The sequence below is a fragment of the Ptychodera flava genome, chromosome 1 (genome assembly GCF_041260155.1).
Source record: "Ptychodera flava strain L36383 chromosome 1, AS_Pfla_20210202, whole genome shotgun sequence".
Classification (NCBI taxonomy): domain Eukaryota; kingdom Metazoa; phylum Hemichordata; class Enteropneusta; family Ptychoderidae; genus Ptychodera; species Ptychodera flava.
The window spans coordinates 58,207,850-58,226,180 of record NC_091928.1 but is presented as its reverse complement, the minus strand read 5'-3'; the positions used below and the strand labels follow the sequence as shown (position 1 = coordinate 58,226,180).

The window sequence follows — 18,331 nt, the reverse complement described above, 5'->3', positions numbered from 1 at the left end:
CAGTTCGTACTCAAGGTCTGGGCCGTGTATCTTCTGTGTGTCGAAGAGTTGGCTGTCACCCATACAGGCGTTTGACTGGTCGTCTAGGACTACGTAAGTTTCTATGTAGTCTGCTGGTCAGTCTTGTGTATACACCTTTGCGAGGACTATCTTCCCACACGAACGTCCGGCTGGGCATTTCGTGAGTCTGGTACATTTTGTTGTAGCTTCTTGGGTTTCCTTTTCTTTATCTTCTGGTTTAGCTTTGTTGCTTTCTGCTTAGACCTGTCACCGGTGTAGCGTGGAGACAGGTGATGTGTTTCTTGCTCTTGCATATAGCGCATTCGATGGTCGATGTGCAGTCTTTGGCGAGATGTTTCTCAGTGCATTTAAAGCACAAGCCTTTCTTCTTACACAGTTCAATTCTGTCAGCAACTGGTTGCTTTGCAAATGCTTTGCAATCTTTCAGGTCATGTCCTTTAGCCTCGTGGAAGAGACATTGTTTTTCATCGTTTGATGATTTCGTTGCGTGTACACGCGCTCTGGTCTTCGTATGTTGACTGGATTTTGACTTACTTGTTCCAGGGGGTGTGTCGTCTGGTCTTGGAATATCAGGATCGCATGCTGCTTTCGCTGTGTCTTTCAGGAAGTCTTTGAAGAACTTGAATGGAGGAAATGTTTTGTGGCGTCGTTTGTATGATGCCACGTTATCTCTCCACTTGTTGAGGACGAATCTTGGTAACTTCTCCATGACGGGCTTGAGTCCCTGTGGTGTATTGAGGGACGAAAGGTCAGGAAGTTTTCTCATGTGTGCCTCTGTGTTAGAACATAAGTCTGAGAGTTCGAGTAGCTTTTTGCTTTCATCTGGTTTAACTTTCGGGAAGGACTTCATCTTTCCAGGATGACTGCAGTGATGACTGCAGGGTTGCCGAATCTGTCTTCTAGTTCTATCCAAGCCTCTCTTTATTTATTTATTTCTCTTTAAATCGGACATCAATTGTCCATAGAAACACTATTACAGAAATGAAAGAATAAACTTACGTGGAATAAAGCACCGGTGAGGGTGCTGACAACCAACCTTATCTCACTAGAAAAGAGAATCAATCCAAAACTTGCGTAATTCAGATGAGAAATTCAAGCACTGATTCACTTGCTGAATAATTACATTATCACATATAGATATTCGTACCATAAAGCCATACATTTGTTTTCTTAGTAAACTGTCAAAATTATACAGATCGTTTGAAACAAACATGGAACTTGCACTACTGAACTTTCTGTATCCCAGAAAAATACGGGCAGCATTATTATAAGCAACTCTCAGTTTCATCATAGCCCCAAGGGAATATTTAAACCAAAGGTGAGATCCGTACAATTGGTAACAATAGGCTTTAAAAATCATACATTTTACTCTTAAAGAACATAGCGAAAATTTCCTCAGAAGCATATTAGCTGAAACATAGAATGATCTCTTTTGACGATCAATATCGGCATCGTCTAAAAGTGAGACGTTAGAAGACAGCCCAGATACTTCTTAGTTTCTACAAATGCGATTTGTATACCATTTATGTAAACTTTAGGAAAATGTACAACTCTAGATTTGTTAGAGATGACACACAGGCATTGGTTTTCTTTGTATTGAAAACAATGTCATGAGTGGTACCATAAGAACTACAAATATCTATCATTTCTGCGTCCCTTTGACAGAAGAACATATCAAGCAAATGTCGTTGGCATACATTAAATGGTTTATAAACGTTCCATCGACATTACAGCCTACTTGAGATTTTACAAGCAAAGCACTCAAGTTATCATTATATACATTAAACAGTTTTGGGGATAGGACACCGCCCTGTCTTACACCATTAGTAACAGTGAATCAAGATGAAATGCAATCACCCCAACGAATAATAATAGATTCCTTTAAAACAAATAGGCACATGTCAGTAGAGTGACCCTTCTTAAACCAAACTGGTAGTGAGACGTGTCAAGATATTATTATTATATTATTATTATTAAAAATTCTTGAAAAACGCACTACACATACGTCACAGTGCGCTGTACAGAACACACAAAAGAAAAAGCGATTTTACAAAATACAAGTGACAGGGATAAAACGCACCACACGAGCAGTCCTGCGGTGAAGAAATGTACCGCAAAGCATAAACAAATCACTGATAATACAAATTAAAAAGATAGGTTTTCAAACCGCGTTTAAAAGACTCAACATTTCTTGCAGTACGAATCTCTACAGGCAACATATTCCACAACGATGGCGCACACACTGAAAAGGCTCTCTGGCCGTATGCTTTACTGAATTTTCCGCGAGGTGGAATCAGACGTAACTTGTCTGCAGAACGGAGATCTCTGGTAGGAACATATTGCTCTATCAGCTCTGTCAAATACATAGGTGCAAAGCCTCTGATCAATTTAAAAGTAATTAACATAATCTTGAACTTAATACGTGCTTCAACAGGCAGCCAATGTAAATCAACTAGTACAGGTGTAATATGATCAAATTTGCGAGAACGGCTGACTAAACATGCTGCGGCATTTTGAAGAGATTGCAAACAGTGAAGCTGATCTTTGTTAATTCCATACAAGAGACTATTACAGTAATCTAACTAAGATGTTACAAATGCGTGGATCAATGTCTCGGTAGTGTCCTGATCGAGAAGGTTACGGATCTTGCCAATTCTATATAATGAGTAGTAGCCATTTCTACAAACGTGGTTTATATGATCAGACATAGCACCATTCCTGTTTAAAATCGTGCCAAGATTACGTACAGAGTTTGAAGGGATGACATCAGTGTCGCCGATCCTAAGGCTAGATAGTCCCGTCGTATCAGATTTCAAGCGTGACGAGAAATGGACAACTTCAGTTTTGTCATCATTCAGAATGAGTAGATACAACTCCATACTGTTCAAAATAACAAATTCTAGAATTTTTGAAGCAATAGTCGACAGTGCAATAGGACGATAGTTGTTCTTATTACTGATATCACCATTCTTATCTTTGATAATTGGCACAAGGACAGTTTCTGAGATTTTGTTTGGACAAATTCCATGAACTAACATTGCAGTAAAGCACATACTAAGCAGTACAAACACTTTGTCAGCGGCATAGATATAATGCTCTGCTGAAAGTAAATCTGAACCAGCTGATTTGCTCATCTGTAATTTTCTTATTGCACATCGAATGTCACTGGGTGAAAAAATGAAGTCATTTACACCATTACAACTGTTTATCATGTCTTCAACAAACTTTTTGTCGCAGTGTGTGGTTTTACGAGTGCGCACTATACTTTGATTTGATTGGTCACCAGGTAATTTGTCTTATTGTGATTGGTAGTTTATTTTCGTTTGTATGTGCGCTGAGTGTTTGTCAAGTTTTCATCTGACTGACTTTCATTTAGCCAATCATTACCCTGTACATATCGCATTTGTATCTTAATCCACCAATAGAAACACACACACGTCGCAGTACTTGCACGTTTTGTGTACATCTGTATGTCTCATTTGCATTTTTATCCACCAATAGTAATACAGACATAGCAGTACTCGCACCTTTTGCCACGTTTCAGTCCGTTAAAAGCAAAAGTGCGAGGAAACGTGCTTCAGTTCAAGCCTGTAGCCAGAACGGCAACATGTAAAACTGTGTTTCTGTATATTTCAGCATAATAAAAGTTGGCTGTTTCAATGCCATTGCTGGAGTGCTGTGTATCCATGTAAGGGCGGAACCGTGACATTTGGCGTAGTCGGCAGGATGGCAATTCCGTGTACTGGTGTTTTCCGTGGATGCCACGCCCTAAATGGTTAGAGGACACGGCCGTAGCTGAAAAGCTGATACTTCCGGACTGGGAGCGGCGACCCCTCGAGTGGCGGATTTGCGATAGTGCCAATAGAACTGAAACCAGGCCAAACTGGACTTTGGTGAATTATCAGGTAGGCACGCTTGCAATCCAAGTCGGGAAATTCTCTGTGCAGAGTGTGGTATGGTGAACTGATAGTAGTGACCTGAACCGTCGTTAGTTTTGTGTCTGTACGTGTTCATCATTGGTCGACTCAGGATTGACATGTCAAGAAGAATTCAGACTGAAAAAAACCCAAACTGGTTGATTTGAACGTGATTTTAGTGCATTTGTGAACAACCGGACACCAAGTCGTGGTGATATAATTGCCAACGAATTTCAGTTATTTGGTTGACCGCCATTTTCTTAATGTTGAATACATACCGCAATTAAGAAGTTATTATAGTGCGAGCTACACGCTTAGAACTTAATGTAATTGTGTTATATGTTTGTGTCTACACGAATGTTCGTTTAGTATAGTCAGTTTCTTTCAGTTTTTTGTGCTTTGAATATTCCCGAAATAACCAAGCAATCAATTTCTAGTAGAAATGTAATGAAGGAGACTAGATTTTTTCTTCAGATTTCGTAAATTTGATTTGACAATTTTGAATTAATTATTGCTTCCAATTACTTTGAGTTGATTTCCTATGTGTTCTCTGAATTATAGATTTAGATTTAGAGTATTTATAAATTTATTTGTATTATTAATTTGGTATAGATTATTACGCTAATTTTCTTTGTAGTAATCAGTTAGATTTAGTTGTATTTGTAATTTACAGAACTGATATAGAATTGATTTAGTTTCATACAGTATAAATTCTTCATTACTTCGGTAAGTAAAATTTCAACTGAACACTGCAATCCATCCTTAGAATTTTTGAAATTTGATTCTGTAGTGAATTGATTGGTTTGAATTATCAATTTGCATAAATTATTGGTATCAGTTGATGTTTATAATTATTCAAATTATTGATATCAGTGTTGAAGTTTGAAAGTTGTTTTGCTTCCTATATTTATGAAAATTCCAGTTGTTTTCATTGCATTGTACTCATACGTTTAGTATTATTACCCTGCAAAGTCGTTATTTTGTGTGGCAAACAAAAGTATCGACGCAATATAATTTTTTGTATTCAAAGCGAGACGATTTACAACTGCTTTGTCGACATCCTCCAATATCCATTCCGTTATACTTTAGAAATACTTCCTAACTATTTCATTGCAGTCATACTTGTTATATTCACAGTGTATCGTAATAATATAAGATGAGTATAGAGTACATGTGTGTAAGTTGTTTGCCGTTACGTATCTTATTCAATTTATTTTGTGTTGTGTATAGCTTATATTGTGTAACTTGATCAACATGGCGACCAGTTCAATTCATGACCGTTGTCTTTTTGTGCAACAATTACCACCGAAGTGTGCCAAACAAGATTTATTGAAATTTCTTGACGAACAGTTGGATTTAATTAACATTGAAAATGTGTATATTTCTGGGGATGATTCTGCTTTTGTGTTATTTGCCAACGTACAGTCAGCAACTGCATCTTTGCTGTAATCCATAAGAGTACTTTTAATGACCATAAATTAAAAGCTAGCCGTGTCCCCATGACCCGTGGCCTAGAACTTGGGAAATTAATGCAGGAAATTAAGCAAGATCCTGGTGCAAGTGAAGCTCAAAATATGGTGCCCCACGCGTTCTCCAAAATCTGATTACACGAATTTGTAAAGCATTATAGCAATGTTAAGCTCATTATCAGAGACAGACAAACGGGTTGTTGCTCAGGCATTGCTCCCTAAACAAACGGAAACTTTACCCCACAACCCAGCTGTAACCCCAAAAGTGGAAGATTTGCTCCTCAATTTCCATTTACACCTCCTCCCAGTACAGCCACTATGCAAGCACAAGCACCTCCATCCAGAGCTATACACTCTACATCCCAATCTGGCCCACCCACTACTGCCGTCCATTCATTAGAATTTCCGAGAATAGTAGTGTCTTCTGGTAAAGGGGATGTAACGTACGAAATGTGGCGATATGAAGTCAGAGGTTTATTGAGGGATGATGTTTTCCCAGAAGCCATTATAATGCAAGCAGTACGGAAATCTTTGAGGGCAGCTGCCGCTGAGGTACTCTTGCATGTGGGCGAAGATGTTACAGTTTCCCGTTGTATCGACAAGATGGACATGGTTTTTGGAAAGGTTTTGCCCCCTGAAGCAGTTCTAGAAAAATTTTACACAGCACGTCAAAGTAAAAGTGAGAAGATTGCGGAGTGGGCTTGCCGTATCGAGGGACTGTTAGATGAACTCCGCCAAAGACAAACCATGGCTAGAGAGACACTGGAAACCATGCTACGGACAAAGTTCTTTTCCGGATTACAGAATGACCAAATCCGAAATGCCATCAGACATAAATACGACGCAGGTGAAACCTACTCTGGTTTGCTACTGGCTGCAAGGATGTTGGAAACCAACCAGGAAGCCACTACTCGCATTCAACAGGCTACAGTTGCTGATAAAGACGTGCTCGCTAAGTTGGCAGAAGTTACTCAAGGTTTAGCGAAGTTGACAAAGAAGGTGGAAGACCTTGAAAGAAAGAGTGCAAGTCAAAACCAGCCTCATCAACGCCACAGTAATCAGCATACCCAGCAGAGATCTAATTTTACAGGCAAGTGCTACAAGTGTGGGCAGGTTGGACACAGGAAAGCTGAATGCCATTTAAACGGACAACGGCCAGTCACTATGAGGGACATGCACTAGGCCAGAAGATTCCCAGTCCCTCAACTACATTAGATTCATTGATTGGTGATGCAAATGAAGCCGATATCCTATTGGGAGGATTTCCTTGCTTGGCTCTTATAGATACCGGGTCAATGGTGTCGACAATATCAGAATCCTTTAATAAAGAGAAACTTCAAAAACCAATCCGGACATTAACTGATTTTGTGAAAGTTGAGGCCGCCAATGGGATGGAAGTTCCATACTTGGGATATATTGAAACTGAAATCATAATGCCTGATTGTTATGGAAGACATGTCTCAGAAAATGTTCTCTTGTTAGTTGTAGATGACAGTGAATATAACCTGAGGGTTCCGGTGGTTGTTGGCACAAATATACTAAAGCATTTCCTTACAGAGTCTTCACCACAACAAGATGGTTCAACATCGAAGTTGTCTGGCCCATGGAGACTGACGTATCAGACCATACAACAACAGCAGCAAGTTCAAGGTAAATCTATAGAGGTCACGAATACCAAGCCCATCACCATAGCTGCCAATCAAAGGACTGTAATCCATGGATTCTGTAGAGTAGACCCAAGGATATTCGGACAACAAATCATCATTGAACCAGAAGATCATATACCTCTACCAGGTGAGTTACTTGTTACCCCTACAGTGATGCAGTTGCGTTCAGTTGGAACTGCATGCGGAGTACCAGTAACTATAACAAATCTTGGAGTGAAAGCCATCACCATCCCACAAAAGACCATTTTATGTAATGTCAACCAAGCATCCCACATTTCTAAACCCTTAGATCCATATCAGGAAGAACCCACTAGATTGGCTGTTGATGATTCCATGGGACCCATTAGCACCAGAATGGCTTATTAAAGACCTTGGTTTAATGGATGACGAAATTGAAATAAATGAAGTCCAAAAGGACCAAGCTATGAGAGTCATCGGGAAGTGGAAAACTGTTTTCTCTGAAAATGAAATGGACTTGGGCCACACAACACTCGTCAAACACAAGATAAAGTTGACTGATGAAACGCCTTTCAAAGACAAGTACCGAAGAATTCCACCTGGGATGCATGAAGAATTAAAACAGTACCTAATTGATATGCAGGAAAGTGGCGTAATTAGAGAGTCTGACAGCCCCTGGTCTTCAAACGTGGTCTGTGTTCAGAAACCAGATGGAAAATTACGAGTATGCATTGATTACAGGAAGTTAAATGCTAAAACCATCAGAGATGCCTATGCTCTACCAAGAGTAATGGATACTTTGGACAACCTCAGTGGTGCAGAATGGTTTTCTTCCTTGGATCTTCGCTCTGGGTACTACCAAGTGGAAATGGAAGAGGATGACAAACAGAAAACTGCATTCACTGTAGGTCATTTGGGCCTGTACGAGTTCAATCGGATGGCAATGGGACTGACAAATGCACCAGCAACATTCCAACGTCTCATGGAAAAATGTTTTGGAGAATTGTCATTTCATGAGTGTTGTATATATTTAGATGACATCATTGTATTTTCCAAGACCTTTGATGACCATTTGAAAAGGCTGGAGCGCATATTCCAACGATTGGCAGCAAATGGGTTGAAGTTAAAGGCAACAAAGTGTGACCTGTTCCGTCGAAAGGTGAAGTATTTGGGACATATCGTTTTTTCCGAAGGAATTGCAACTGATCCCGATAAAACATCTGCCCTGAAAGATTGGCCAGTTCCATACTACGTGTAAAACAGGTGAGACAATTTTAGGCTTTGCCGGATATTACCGTAGGTACATAAAGAATTTCAGTACCATAGCCAAACCACTTAATGATTTACTACGTGGGCTGCAAGCAAGAAACAAGTCTGGAAAGTTCCAACAGATCAACTGGGGAGATTATGCACAACAAGCATTTGATAGTCTGAGGGAGACTCTTATGTCAACACCCATATTGGCTTTTGCAGATTATTTTTTACCATTTGAACTCCATACTGATGCAAGTTCCCAGGGTTTGGGTGCAGTGTTGTATCAACGCCAGAAAGGTGTTCTTAGAGTCATTGCATATGCAAGCCGAGGGTTAAACAACTCTGAACGTCACTACCCAGCACACAAACTTGAATTCCTGGCACTTAAATGGGCTGTTACACAGAAATTCAGTGATTATCTGTATGGACACAAGTTCACGGTATATACTGATAATAACCCATTAACATATCTACTCACTTCTACCAAACTGGATGCAGTAGGGCACCGTTGGCTTTCTGACCTTTCAACGTTCGACTTCTCCATTGTATATAGATGTGGGAAGAGAAACATTGAAGCAGACGCATTGTCAAGAATTCCCTGGAAATTACAAGAGTCACCAGAAGATGAAACTACTGTGGAAAGTGACATAGTCCATGAAGTCTGTCTGGCAGCAAACCACGCAAGAGATGCATCATGCGTAGAGTCACTTAGTATGACAGTGGACCATGGTGGACTAACTGGAGTCGCATCTCATAACCTTATCAACTGGCAAACAAAGCAAATGGAAGATCCAGTAATTGGCCCAATCATACATCAGTTTACCACTGGACAGAGACCAAAAATACAAAACCAACGTAAAGAAGTAAAACAGCTGTTATGGCAGTGGAAGCGTCTTGTTCTTAAGGATGGTGTCCTCTACAGAAAATGTATACTTCATGGCCAGGAGCATTTACAACTAGTGTTACCGGAGATGTACAGGAAAGAGGCCTTGGTAGGACTGCACGATAATCTTGGACATTTAGGCAAGGACAGAACTTTGGATCTTGTCAGGCGCAGGTTTTATTGGCCTGGAATGATCAATGATGTCACACGAAAGGTGGAAGGGTGTTTGCCTTGTATTCGTTGTAAAACATCTGTTGTTCCTAGAGCTCCTTTGGTTACTATCCAGACATCACAACCTATGGAAATGGTATGTATTGATTATCTGCATATGCCAGCTGCTGACAGAGGATTTAGCAATATATTGGTAATGACTGATCATTTTACAAGATATGCCATGGCTGTTCCAACTAGAAACCAGTTAGCTTCAACAACAGCTAAAGCCTTATTTGAGCACATGATTCTGCATTATGGGTTTCCGAAAAGTATACACAGTGATCAAGGAAGGAACTTTGAGTCTGCAACAATTCGAGAACTCTGTAAATTGGCAGATATCAAGAAGACACGAACTACCCCATTTCATCCTCAAGGAAATGGAATGTGTGAACGCTTTACCAGATATTACTTCAGATGCTTGGGACCCTGTCAGAAGACAAGAAATCTACATGGGCCACATATGTACCACAAATGAGTTCATGCTTATAATGCAACAAACATGACAGTACTGGGTATTCCCCCTTTTTCCTCATGTTTGGACGAGAACCAGTACTTCCTATAGATGTGGAATTGTTTACGTGCCCTAGGAAACCACAAAAGGGAACGGTTTCTGGCTATGTAACTCAGCTGGCTGACCGACTGGACTTTGCATACAAAACTGCCATGGAAAAGTCTGAAGAATGTGGAGTGAGGCACAAGACTACATACGATAAGAGAGTAGTAGAAGCAACTATTCAACCTGGAGACTCAGTCCTGGTGAAAAATGTTACACCACAGAAAAATTACAATTGGCCAATAGATGGGAGGATGATCAATACATAGTCCTCGCTCAACCCTCAAAAAATATTCCAGTGTATTTAGTTCAGAAGCAAAGTGGGAAATGCCGGAAGCGAACATTGTACAAAATATGTTGCTTCCTCTACAAACAGAACTACATGGTGTAGACGATGTGAAAGATACAGTCAAGAAGAAACCGACTTCACCACCGAGAAAACCCAGCACGTACAGCAATAACGATGAAATCCAGGAAGATGATGAAACTCCACACCTAATCCATGTGACATCAAAGGTAACTTCACCTACATTCAAGAAGTCTCTAGACCCTTGTAGCCCTGAATTTATCCCATCTTATCCAAACACCTACATAACTCCCTCTGACGCTGATATTCCACCCAGATCAGATTATAGTTTAGCCAATGATTCAGTTTCTGTATATGACATCACACCACCTAATAGTTCAGATGAGGTTTCTGACAATAGTCATGACTTGGTTACCTTAGACCAGCATTCTGACCCTAGTAATGATGGTAATAATGATCCTCTTTACACGTTAGACACAGTAACTGCTGACACTGGTAATTTACTTTCCAAGGACTTACATTCTGTTCCCAGAATTGATGGTAATGATCGTTCCTATGAGTCTACTAATGTAAACAGTCAAAGTGACTCGAATATCTCTCCAATAGAATGAGACAGTGCTTCACCAGTTCTACGGCGCTCAACCAGGCAGAGAAAACCACCTGATAGATATTGTCCAGGCCAATTGGATACTCGAAATTTCATACATTTGACCCTTAAGGATGTACCCTTGATTTCATGTGATAGTGCATAGTTGATGTCGAGGACGCCATTTCCCTAAGGGGGCGTGAATGTCGCAGTGTGTGGTTTTACGAGTGCGCAATATACTTTGATTTGATTGGTCACCAGGATATTTGTCTTATTGTGATTGGTAGTTTTATTTTCCTTGAATGTGCGCTGAGTGTTTGTCAAGTTTTCATCTGACTGACTTTCATTTAGCCAATCATTACCCTGTACATATCGCAATTGTATCTTAATCCACCAATAGAAACACACACACGTCGCAGTACTTGCACGTTTTGTGTACATCTGTATGTCTCATTTGCATTTTTATCCACCAATAGTAATACAGACATAGCAGTACTCGCACCTTTTGCCACGTTTCAGTCCGTTAAAAGCAAAAGTGCGAGGAAACGTGCTTCAGTTCAAGCCTGTAGCCAGAACAGCAACATGTAAACTGTGTTTCTGTATATTTCAGCATAATAAAAGTTGGCTGTTTCAATGCCATTGCTGGAGTGCTGTGTATCCATGTAAGGGCGGAACCGTGATCATTATTGTTATGGACGTAATTAAACAAACCACTGTAATGTTGACGCCACATTTCAACAATATAAGCATCGCCATTGCAACCATTGACACTGCTGGGTCTTTGTGGTGTTTTAGCATTAATCTTAACGACTGACCGCCAAAAATCACGTTGATTTCCATAATACAGGTTTTTTGCTGCATTGTCTGCTTTAATTTGATTTTCATGATGTTGGCAAGCACGCAGAGCATATTTAAACCTCGCATGAGAGCGGCACTTTGAATCAAAAAGTGGACCACACTTAGGTTTTCCACAATTAACCCAGAGTTTAAACGTATCACGAGCAATAGCATGAAGATCTTTCACATGATCATTCCACCCTGCCATGACTCGTCTGGGTCGTCTACATACCGTTGTAGATGGTCTTCGACGATTTTCTGTGGATCTCCCTGCGTGTATTTATGCAGGAAGTCCAGTTTCTAAGATGTCTGTATGCAGGCCATTGTTACAGTGGCCTCGAATGACCTTTTCCATGACATGTACATGGTTGGGTTGCCTCCAAATGTTATTGGTTGTTGTAGTGGTAAACGTTGATGGGCCATCATTTGAGCTATCTCCATCAGAGGTTGCATGTTGTTGTTGTTCTGGCTTGTTGTAGGTGTCTGTTGATTTGAAGTAGGTGTGACTGTCTCACCTGATTCTGTTGCTGTTCCCTGTCCCGGTTTTATCAGTAGAGGGGACGATTCTAAGTCTTTGTTTTGTGCTTTGGGTACGAACTCTGTAAAGTTCAGTGCTGGTAATGGATCATGCTTCATTTCTCTTTTCATTGCAATGTATCGTGATACATGGTCGTTCTATGACTGGTCTGGTGTAGTAAGTGTCTGTACTGGTAAGGAATTTTCTTCTGCTACTTGCTGGAGGGTTTCTGCATCTATCCTTGCCTTTTCTGCTTTCATTTCAGCTTCGATAACTTTGATTTTTGCTTGATGGTGAGCTATTGTCTTCATATACTCTGCCTCTCTTACTGCAGAGCGTGCCTTGCCTTGTGCCTTTGATGCGTTTGTTCTGGATGATGTTGATGATCTGGTTCTCTGTGAACTCTGCAAGCTGCCTAGAGTAGATTCTCTTTTTGATGGTGATTTGAAGTTAGGGCGCTGTTTTCAGCTCTCCTTATCTTTGCATCGTTAATGTATTCATTTGCTTGTTCAATATTCCTATTGAAGCCTATTTCCGTTAATTCTGCTTGCTCCTTACCTTCTGGAGTCTTGTCTTGTTGATAAAGTCTCTGAAGTTTGTTCCAAGTTTGTTCATATTCCTTGGAAAGTGTCTCTGCTGTATCAATTTTGCTTTCTGTTGGGTCCTGCATCCCCCTAAGGTCGATGAGAACTCCCCTTGTTTGGTTCCAAATGCTTGACAGGGCCTTTTCAGTGTTCAAGGTAGCATAGAGCAGTCCTCTTTCGTTTTTTCTACTGTCCTGTAGAGGGCGCCCTTCAGTTCGGGCAGCAGATCCACCTTCAGCAGTGGCCGTCCCACTGGGAACCGCCCCTTCCTTTGTTTGTTCTGTGGTATTTTCTGCCTTAGAAATATCTCCTTGATTTTCATTTTGAGATTCTGTGTGGGCTGGTTGTTCAGCTCCTTTGACTTGCTTTTTATCCATTATAGTTTCTTTGAGTCAGTTGTAGTTGGCTGTATATGTGTATACAGTTGGCCTACCTTGCATAGCCTATATGCCAGTGTCCGCTGTGCACTCGAGCCAGTGTCTTGTCCAATGGTTCACTGGTTTTCAGCAATTTTTCACTTGCGACGATTTTTCACTTTGACGGAGTCCAGTTACTTTTGTATCTGCTAAGTGCCAACCACTCCAAGAAATAACCACCCTCAGTTGCTTTAGTTTAGAGTAGATTTATTCAAGAAGCGGTGAAAACTGGGTAAATAAAGAGATTAAAATACAAGGTCATTCATTGTCTACATCGGAAAGTCAAGGCAAATCAAGTTTCAAAGTAAACGGAATTAAAGAACTAAATTCTACTAAAATATCTAAGCACTGCATTCAAAATGGTCCTCTAAATAATTGGAAAGTCATAAAAGGAAATCAACTTACATCGTTGCGCCTACAGTCCTACGTTTGGCTGGAGTGTTTGTGAGATCCACGTGGCATGTCTACTTGCTTTAACAGTGGAGGAAAAACGTGTCTGCGTAGGTGTAATTTAATCTTTAACCTTTTAATTGTTTTACCAAGAAGTTTCTTGACCTTTGTGTCAGAGGGCCTTACGAAAGATAGAGGGCGATCTTCTGAAAATCTAGTAAGGTCATGAAGGGTAAATTCAACACACCAGATATGAACTTAATGTGCTCATGTGTTTTACAACAGGTTCCTTAACAGTAGTACGCTTCACAGAATGTTGGATATCCAGTAAACAGACCAAAATATTTTAGCATTTACTCAACACAACAACATGACATGCTACTGTGACCTGAATGGAAGGAATGACGTGTACAGATTTTGAGTTTGACAAAATTACAAACTTATTTATCAAGCATTGAAATTGACTGCTGATGACTTGATATGTATTGACATTTATCACACACTACTGGACGCATGAGTAATACAGTGTGACATAATTACTGCTTATTTTTTGACTGTTATGAAGTTGTGTAAAAACATTTGTACCTTTGATCTGCGCTTATTGGCTGCACATGTAAGCTGTTGTTTGCTCCCTAGGGAGTTGAGTGGTATCATATTAGGTCCTGTGATACGATCCAATAAGGCCGCCATGTGGCCATTTTATTACGATTCTTTCATGTCCTGAACTACAGCTCAGACATGTATCAAGCGAATTTATTCAAAGTATTTTTATCACAGACCTAATGAAGAGGGCTCTATCCTCTCTGAGGACCTGTAATCAAAGTACCCATTAACAAGTGGGGACTGTGTCATCAACGATGACTTCTTGTTATTATTATTATTATTATTATTGTACTTGGGCCTCAGCCCAAGTACATTTGTTTTCATTCCGTGGGAAAAAACTCTGTAAGGTATAACCATTTCTGGCTGAGACCAGGGAGGGCAAAATGTCTTGGCTTCATTTTTCTGGCATAATAAATGGCGTAATGATGTTAACTGAATGGAAGTGCTGCTCTCGGCCAGTCTTGAATAAGTGAGATGTGAATATTAATGCTTCTCTATCTGAGTTTTTGCCACAAAATCTTCTGAATATAATCAAAATGTGCATCGAAATGCAACAATTAATGCACCCTCCGTTTCCTAGGCGATGGCACGACCCTTGCTACACCCACTGGACCAGCCAAGTGGGAGGGGTAATTTCAGTTTGGTCGAACAAGAGGGCTCGAGACCAGAATTTAACATTTAAACTTGAAACATGTTTAATCGCTGACAAGATGTGGACTAGTGTTAATCCAAGTGAAAGATGTGATAAGGAAATGTTTTATATCCCGGACACAATGAAAAACATTACGACTGGAAACTGTACCCCAGTTGAGAATAGTAATGCCCACAGCGATGGAGAACACTTATCCTTGAGCTGAGAAAACCAGACCATCATTTCGAAATAGAGCTGCAGATTCGAGAAGCTCGTTCAAAATAGCTAGGTACACCCCATAAAGGGGTGGTTTCGAGTTTTGAGGGCAAATTTCGCCTCCTTCATATAGAAATCGTCCGTTTGTTTTTCCAGGAGAACACACCATTTGACACAAAATTTGCATGTAAAGGGGTCGCCAGTAAGCACGTGGTCAATCTGGCATAAGAAATAATATGAAATATTGGGTATAGCCAGTCCAAAATAAACTGATTTGAACTTTTGTGTTTTGTAATTTATACCACTGCAGTAACATTACCTTTTTTTTGACAACATCACACAATGTAATACTTTTGAAACTGAATACTCCAACGTATTCTGTGTCTCCTTTGCTAAAAAATACGGTATGCCGATTACCATGTAAGGAGATGATGACGTCAAGACAGATTTGCAGTGGGTTTGGTCCTGGATGGTGCACGAAGTTTTGTCAAGGTGGCTTGTGTATTTATTTCCTAAATGGGAGAGATTAGGGTCGATCTAAACGAAGGCCAAAGAATGTTATGATACTCTAAGCGAGCTGAACTCTAACGGAATGGAGGATGTCTAGAATGATCTCGCTCTTAAGATTATTTGGCGGTCAGTATTGAATTTCAACTGCGTCACAAGTTTGCGAAATGAGTATTCCGTTGAACGGTCAACGAACGATATTTTAGAAATCTGGAGACATGGCACATCGCATTTTTATTTTAGTATTTTATATTTTACAAAAGATTTAAGAAGCAATGATTTTGTCGAAAATTCTGAAAAAATATAGGAAGATTTGATCGCGAACACATTTTCACTTGGGGTCAACTAGCCCTGCGTACGATGCTGTGTGTTCCGCTACAGCTAATCGCCCCGCTCACCACAGCCCTGAAAAGACCCGTACGTAGGGTCGGTGACTTCAAATCCATTTTGGGACTTGACGTAAAAAGCCAAATTACTGCCGAAATTCAGTGTTCTTGGGCCCAAGTCGTATCCCAGCCTACCTCAGCTACTCGATCGCTTCCAAAATGACAGTCCTTTATTCACTTCTCGTAAATAACCGTCGATGTCGGCAACTCTCTCGCTAGCGGCCCTGCGTACGATGCTGTCTGTTAGCTGTAGCACATAGCATCGTACGCAGGGCTAGGGGTCAACATGGGGTCGCAGCCATGTTGCCTCAAATCTTATTTCTGTCTGCACTCAAAACTCAAAAATGTCGGATATGAACCTGAAAAATCGATGTAATTTTGTCAAACTTGGGCGAAATTTCAGCTATAGACAAAATTTCATCTAGGTAAGGGACTGGTCAGTTTCTTTGGCCTGGGGGGGGCCGTGGATTATTTTTTGCCAACGTCAAAAAGTGGCTGACCCCCCCCTATTCCAAATTTTGAAAACAGGGTGACCCCCCTATTCCAAATTTCAAAACAGGGTGACCCCCCCCCCACGCGCACAACATAGGTAAAACAAAAGGTGGACATAAATTTTATAATATATATATATATATATATATATATATATATTTTACATTTTACATATATTTATATTTTAAATAGTCATTCTATGTTTTAATGAAATTGTTGACATGTCAGTTATAAGATAGGAATTTCAAAGTGTCAATCTTAAAGTTTGAATACATTACATTTTGAATGAGCTGTATTTTGAATAAGCTCAGGCAAATGTATTTCACACTTTCTATGCTTAACCAGATGTCCTGAACTGTTGTGCAGAAATGGATCTCAATCATTAATATCAAAGAGGTAAAAGCAGTGAATCAAAAACTTTGATGGGTGTTAAGACTTGCCAACCATCCAATTAAATCTCCTGAGGAGCCATAGAGAGCTTTTTTAGCCAAATCTGATGTGTACAGTGTCTGAGAGGACCTTCTCTTGTAACATTGAAACCATAAAAAGCACAGCTAATAATGACAAAAACTGCCTTTTTTAACTGTTATTTTGTTCATAAAAAAGCATCTTTCTACAGAAAACCTGTGACACAAAGGAAAATAATTGCATCAATGAGAAGGAAAGATATCTTGTCATTTTTCTATCTCTAAAATAAGTCACTGCATCAAATATATATTGTGAAATATTTGTGCATGTTGTTTTCTCATACTGAATTCTCATAGAGAGAACAGAAAAGTATCAGGAATTTAACATCCTTTTCATATGAAATGCAGATTTCATAATGGTACACTTTCACTTAGCAAACATCAAGATATCTCTGATTTATTAAAGTATGGCACCCGAAGGGCGCGCCGAAAAATATGGAACATCCTGAAATCTCTGATATATATGCCTTGTATATTAAAGTCATGCACCTGAAGGGCATGCTGAAACATGTCTGATATATTAAAGTAATGAGCTTGAAGAGCACGCTGAAAAATATTGAACATACAGATATCTCTGATGTATGTATGCTTGATATGTTTAAGTTGGGCATGCTGAAAAACATGACTGATTATTAAAGTTACGCGCCCGAAGGGCGCGCCGAAAAATACAACTGAATGATGAAATTTGTGGCTGACACTAGCATTTCCGGCAATGATGAGCCTGTTTCAAAATTCAAAAACACACTGACCCCCCCTATTGGGCATTTCAAAAACATGGTGACCCCCCCTATCACCAAAGTCAAAAACAGGGTGACCCCCCCCATGAATCCACCGGCCCCCCCCAGGCTGAAGAAACTGACCAGTCCCTAAGGTAAATTTACTGAAATTTGATCGTGAAATAATCCTGAGCTTGAACGTGACAGCTCGCCTTCGCTTCTCCGGGAAGTCAAGTATCTAGCTGCCCATACACAGTTGATATGGCCAGGTTTATGAGATTGTTTTCAAGCGACGGCGGCAGACCGTACGGGGCTCTGGATATGAACCTACCGCCGGTGTAGCTGTAATAACTGTTGCGTTGTTTTTAGTGCCCACGGACGAAGTCCTGGGGGTGTTATACTTATAGGTTTGGTCATGTCAGTCCGTCCGTCCGTCCGTTCACGCAGCTAGATATCTCAGACATGCCCTGGTCAATTTCTTTCAAACTTTGCACAAGAATGGTACCCAACCCCATACAGATGCACGTCGATTTGTTTCACAATGCGATCGAATTTGGCCGTGTTAGAGGACTTTTTAGTTTACACCTCCATAGACTCCCATGTATAAGGCAGTTCTCCATAGACTACCATGTATAAGGCCAAGAAAAATAAAAATTTAGTTTCTCATCGTATTCATATTGCCTAAAGGATGCAGTGACACAGTTTTTTTGTCCCCACGGATAAAGTCCAGGGGGCTTATAG

At 40.2% G+C, this 18,331-nt stretch overlaps 2 protein-coding genes across 2 annotated transcripts; one reads left to right on the top strand and one right to left on the bottom strand.

The window, feature by feature from the left end:
• Positions 1-238: 238 nt before the first annotated feature.
• Positions 239-871, bottom strand: LOC139145995 (uncharacterized). The gene has a single exon (XM_070717446.1). The coding sequence runs from the start codon at positions 869-871 to the stop codon at positions 239-241; it is 633 nt and encodes a 210-aa protein (XP_070573547.1).
• A 4,854-nt stretch (positions 872-5,725) lies between these two features.
• Positions 5,726-6,589, top strand: LOC139145985 (modulator of apoptosis 1-like). The gene has a single exon (XM_070717436.1). The coding sequence runs from the start codon at positions 5,726-5,728 to the stop codon at positions 6,587-6,589; it is 864 nt and encodes a 287-aa protein (XP_070573537.1).
• The last annotated feature ends 11,742 nt before the right edge of the window (positions 6,590-18,331 follow it).

Bases quoted from the DNA above. Each gene is read 5' to 3' on its own strand.
- LOC139145985 (XM_070717436.1), top strand. From the start codon at position 5,726: ATGCAAGCACAAGCACCTCCATCCAGAGCTATACACTCTACATCCCAA.
- LOC139145995 (XM_070717446.1), bottom strand. From the start codon at position 871: ATGAAGTCCTTCCCGAAAGTTAAACCAGATGAAAGCAAAAAGCTACTC.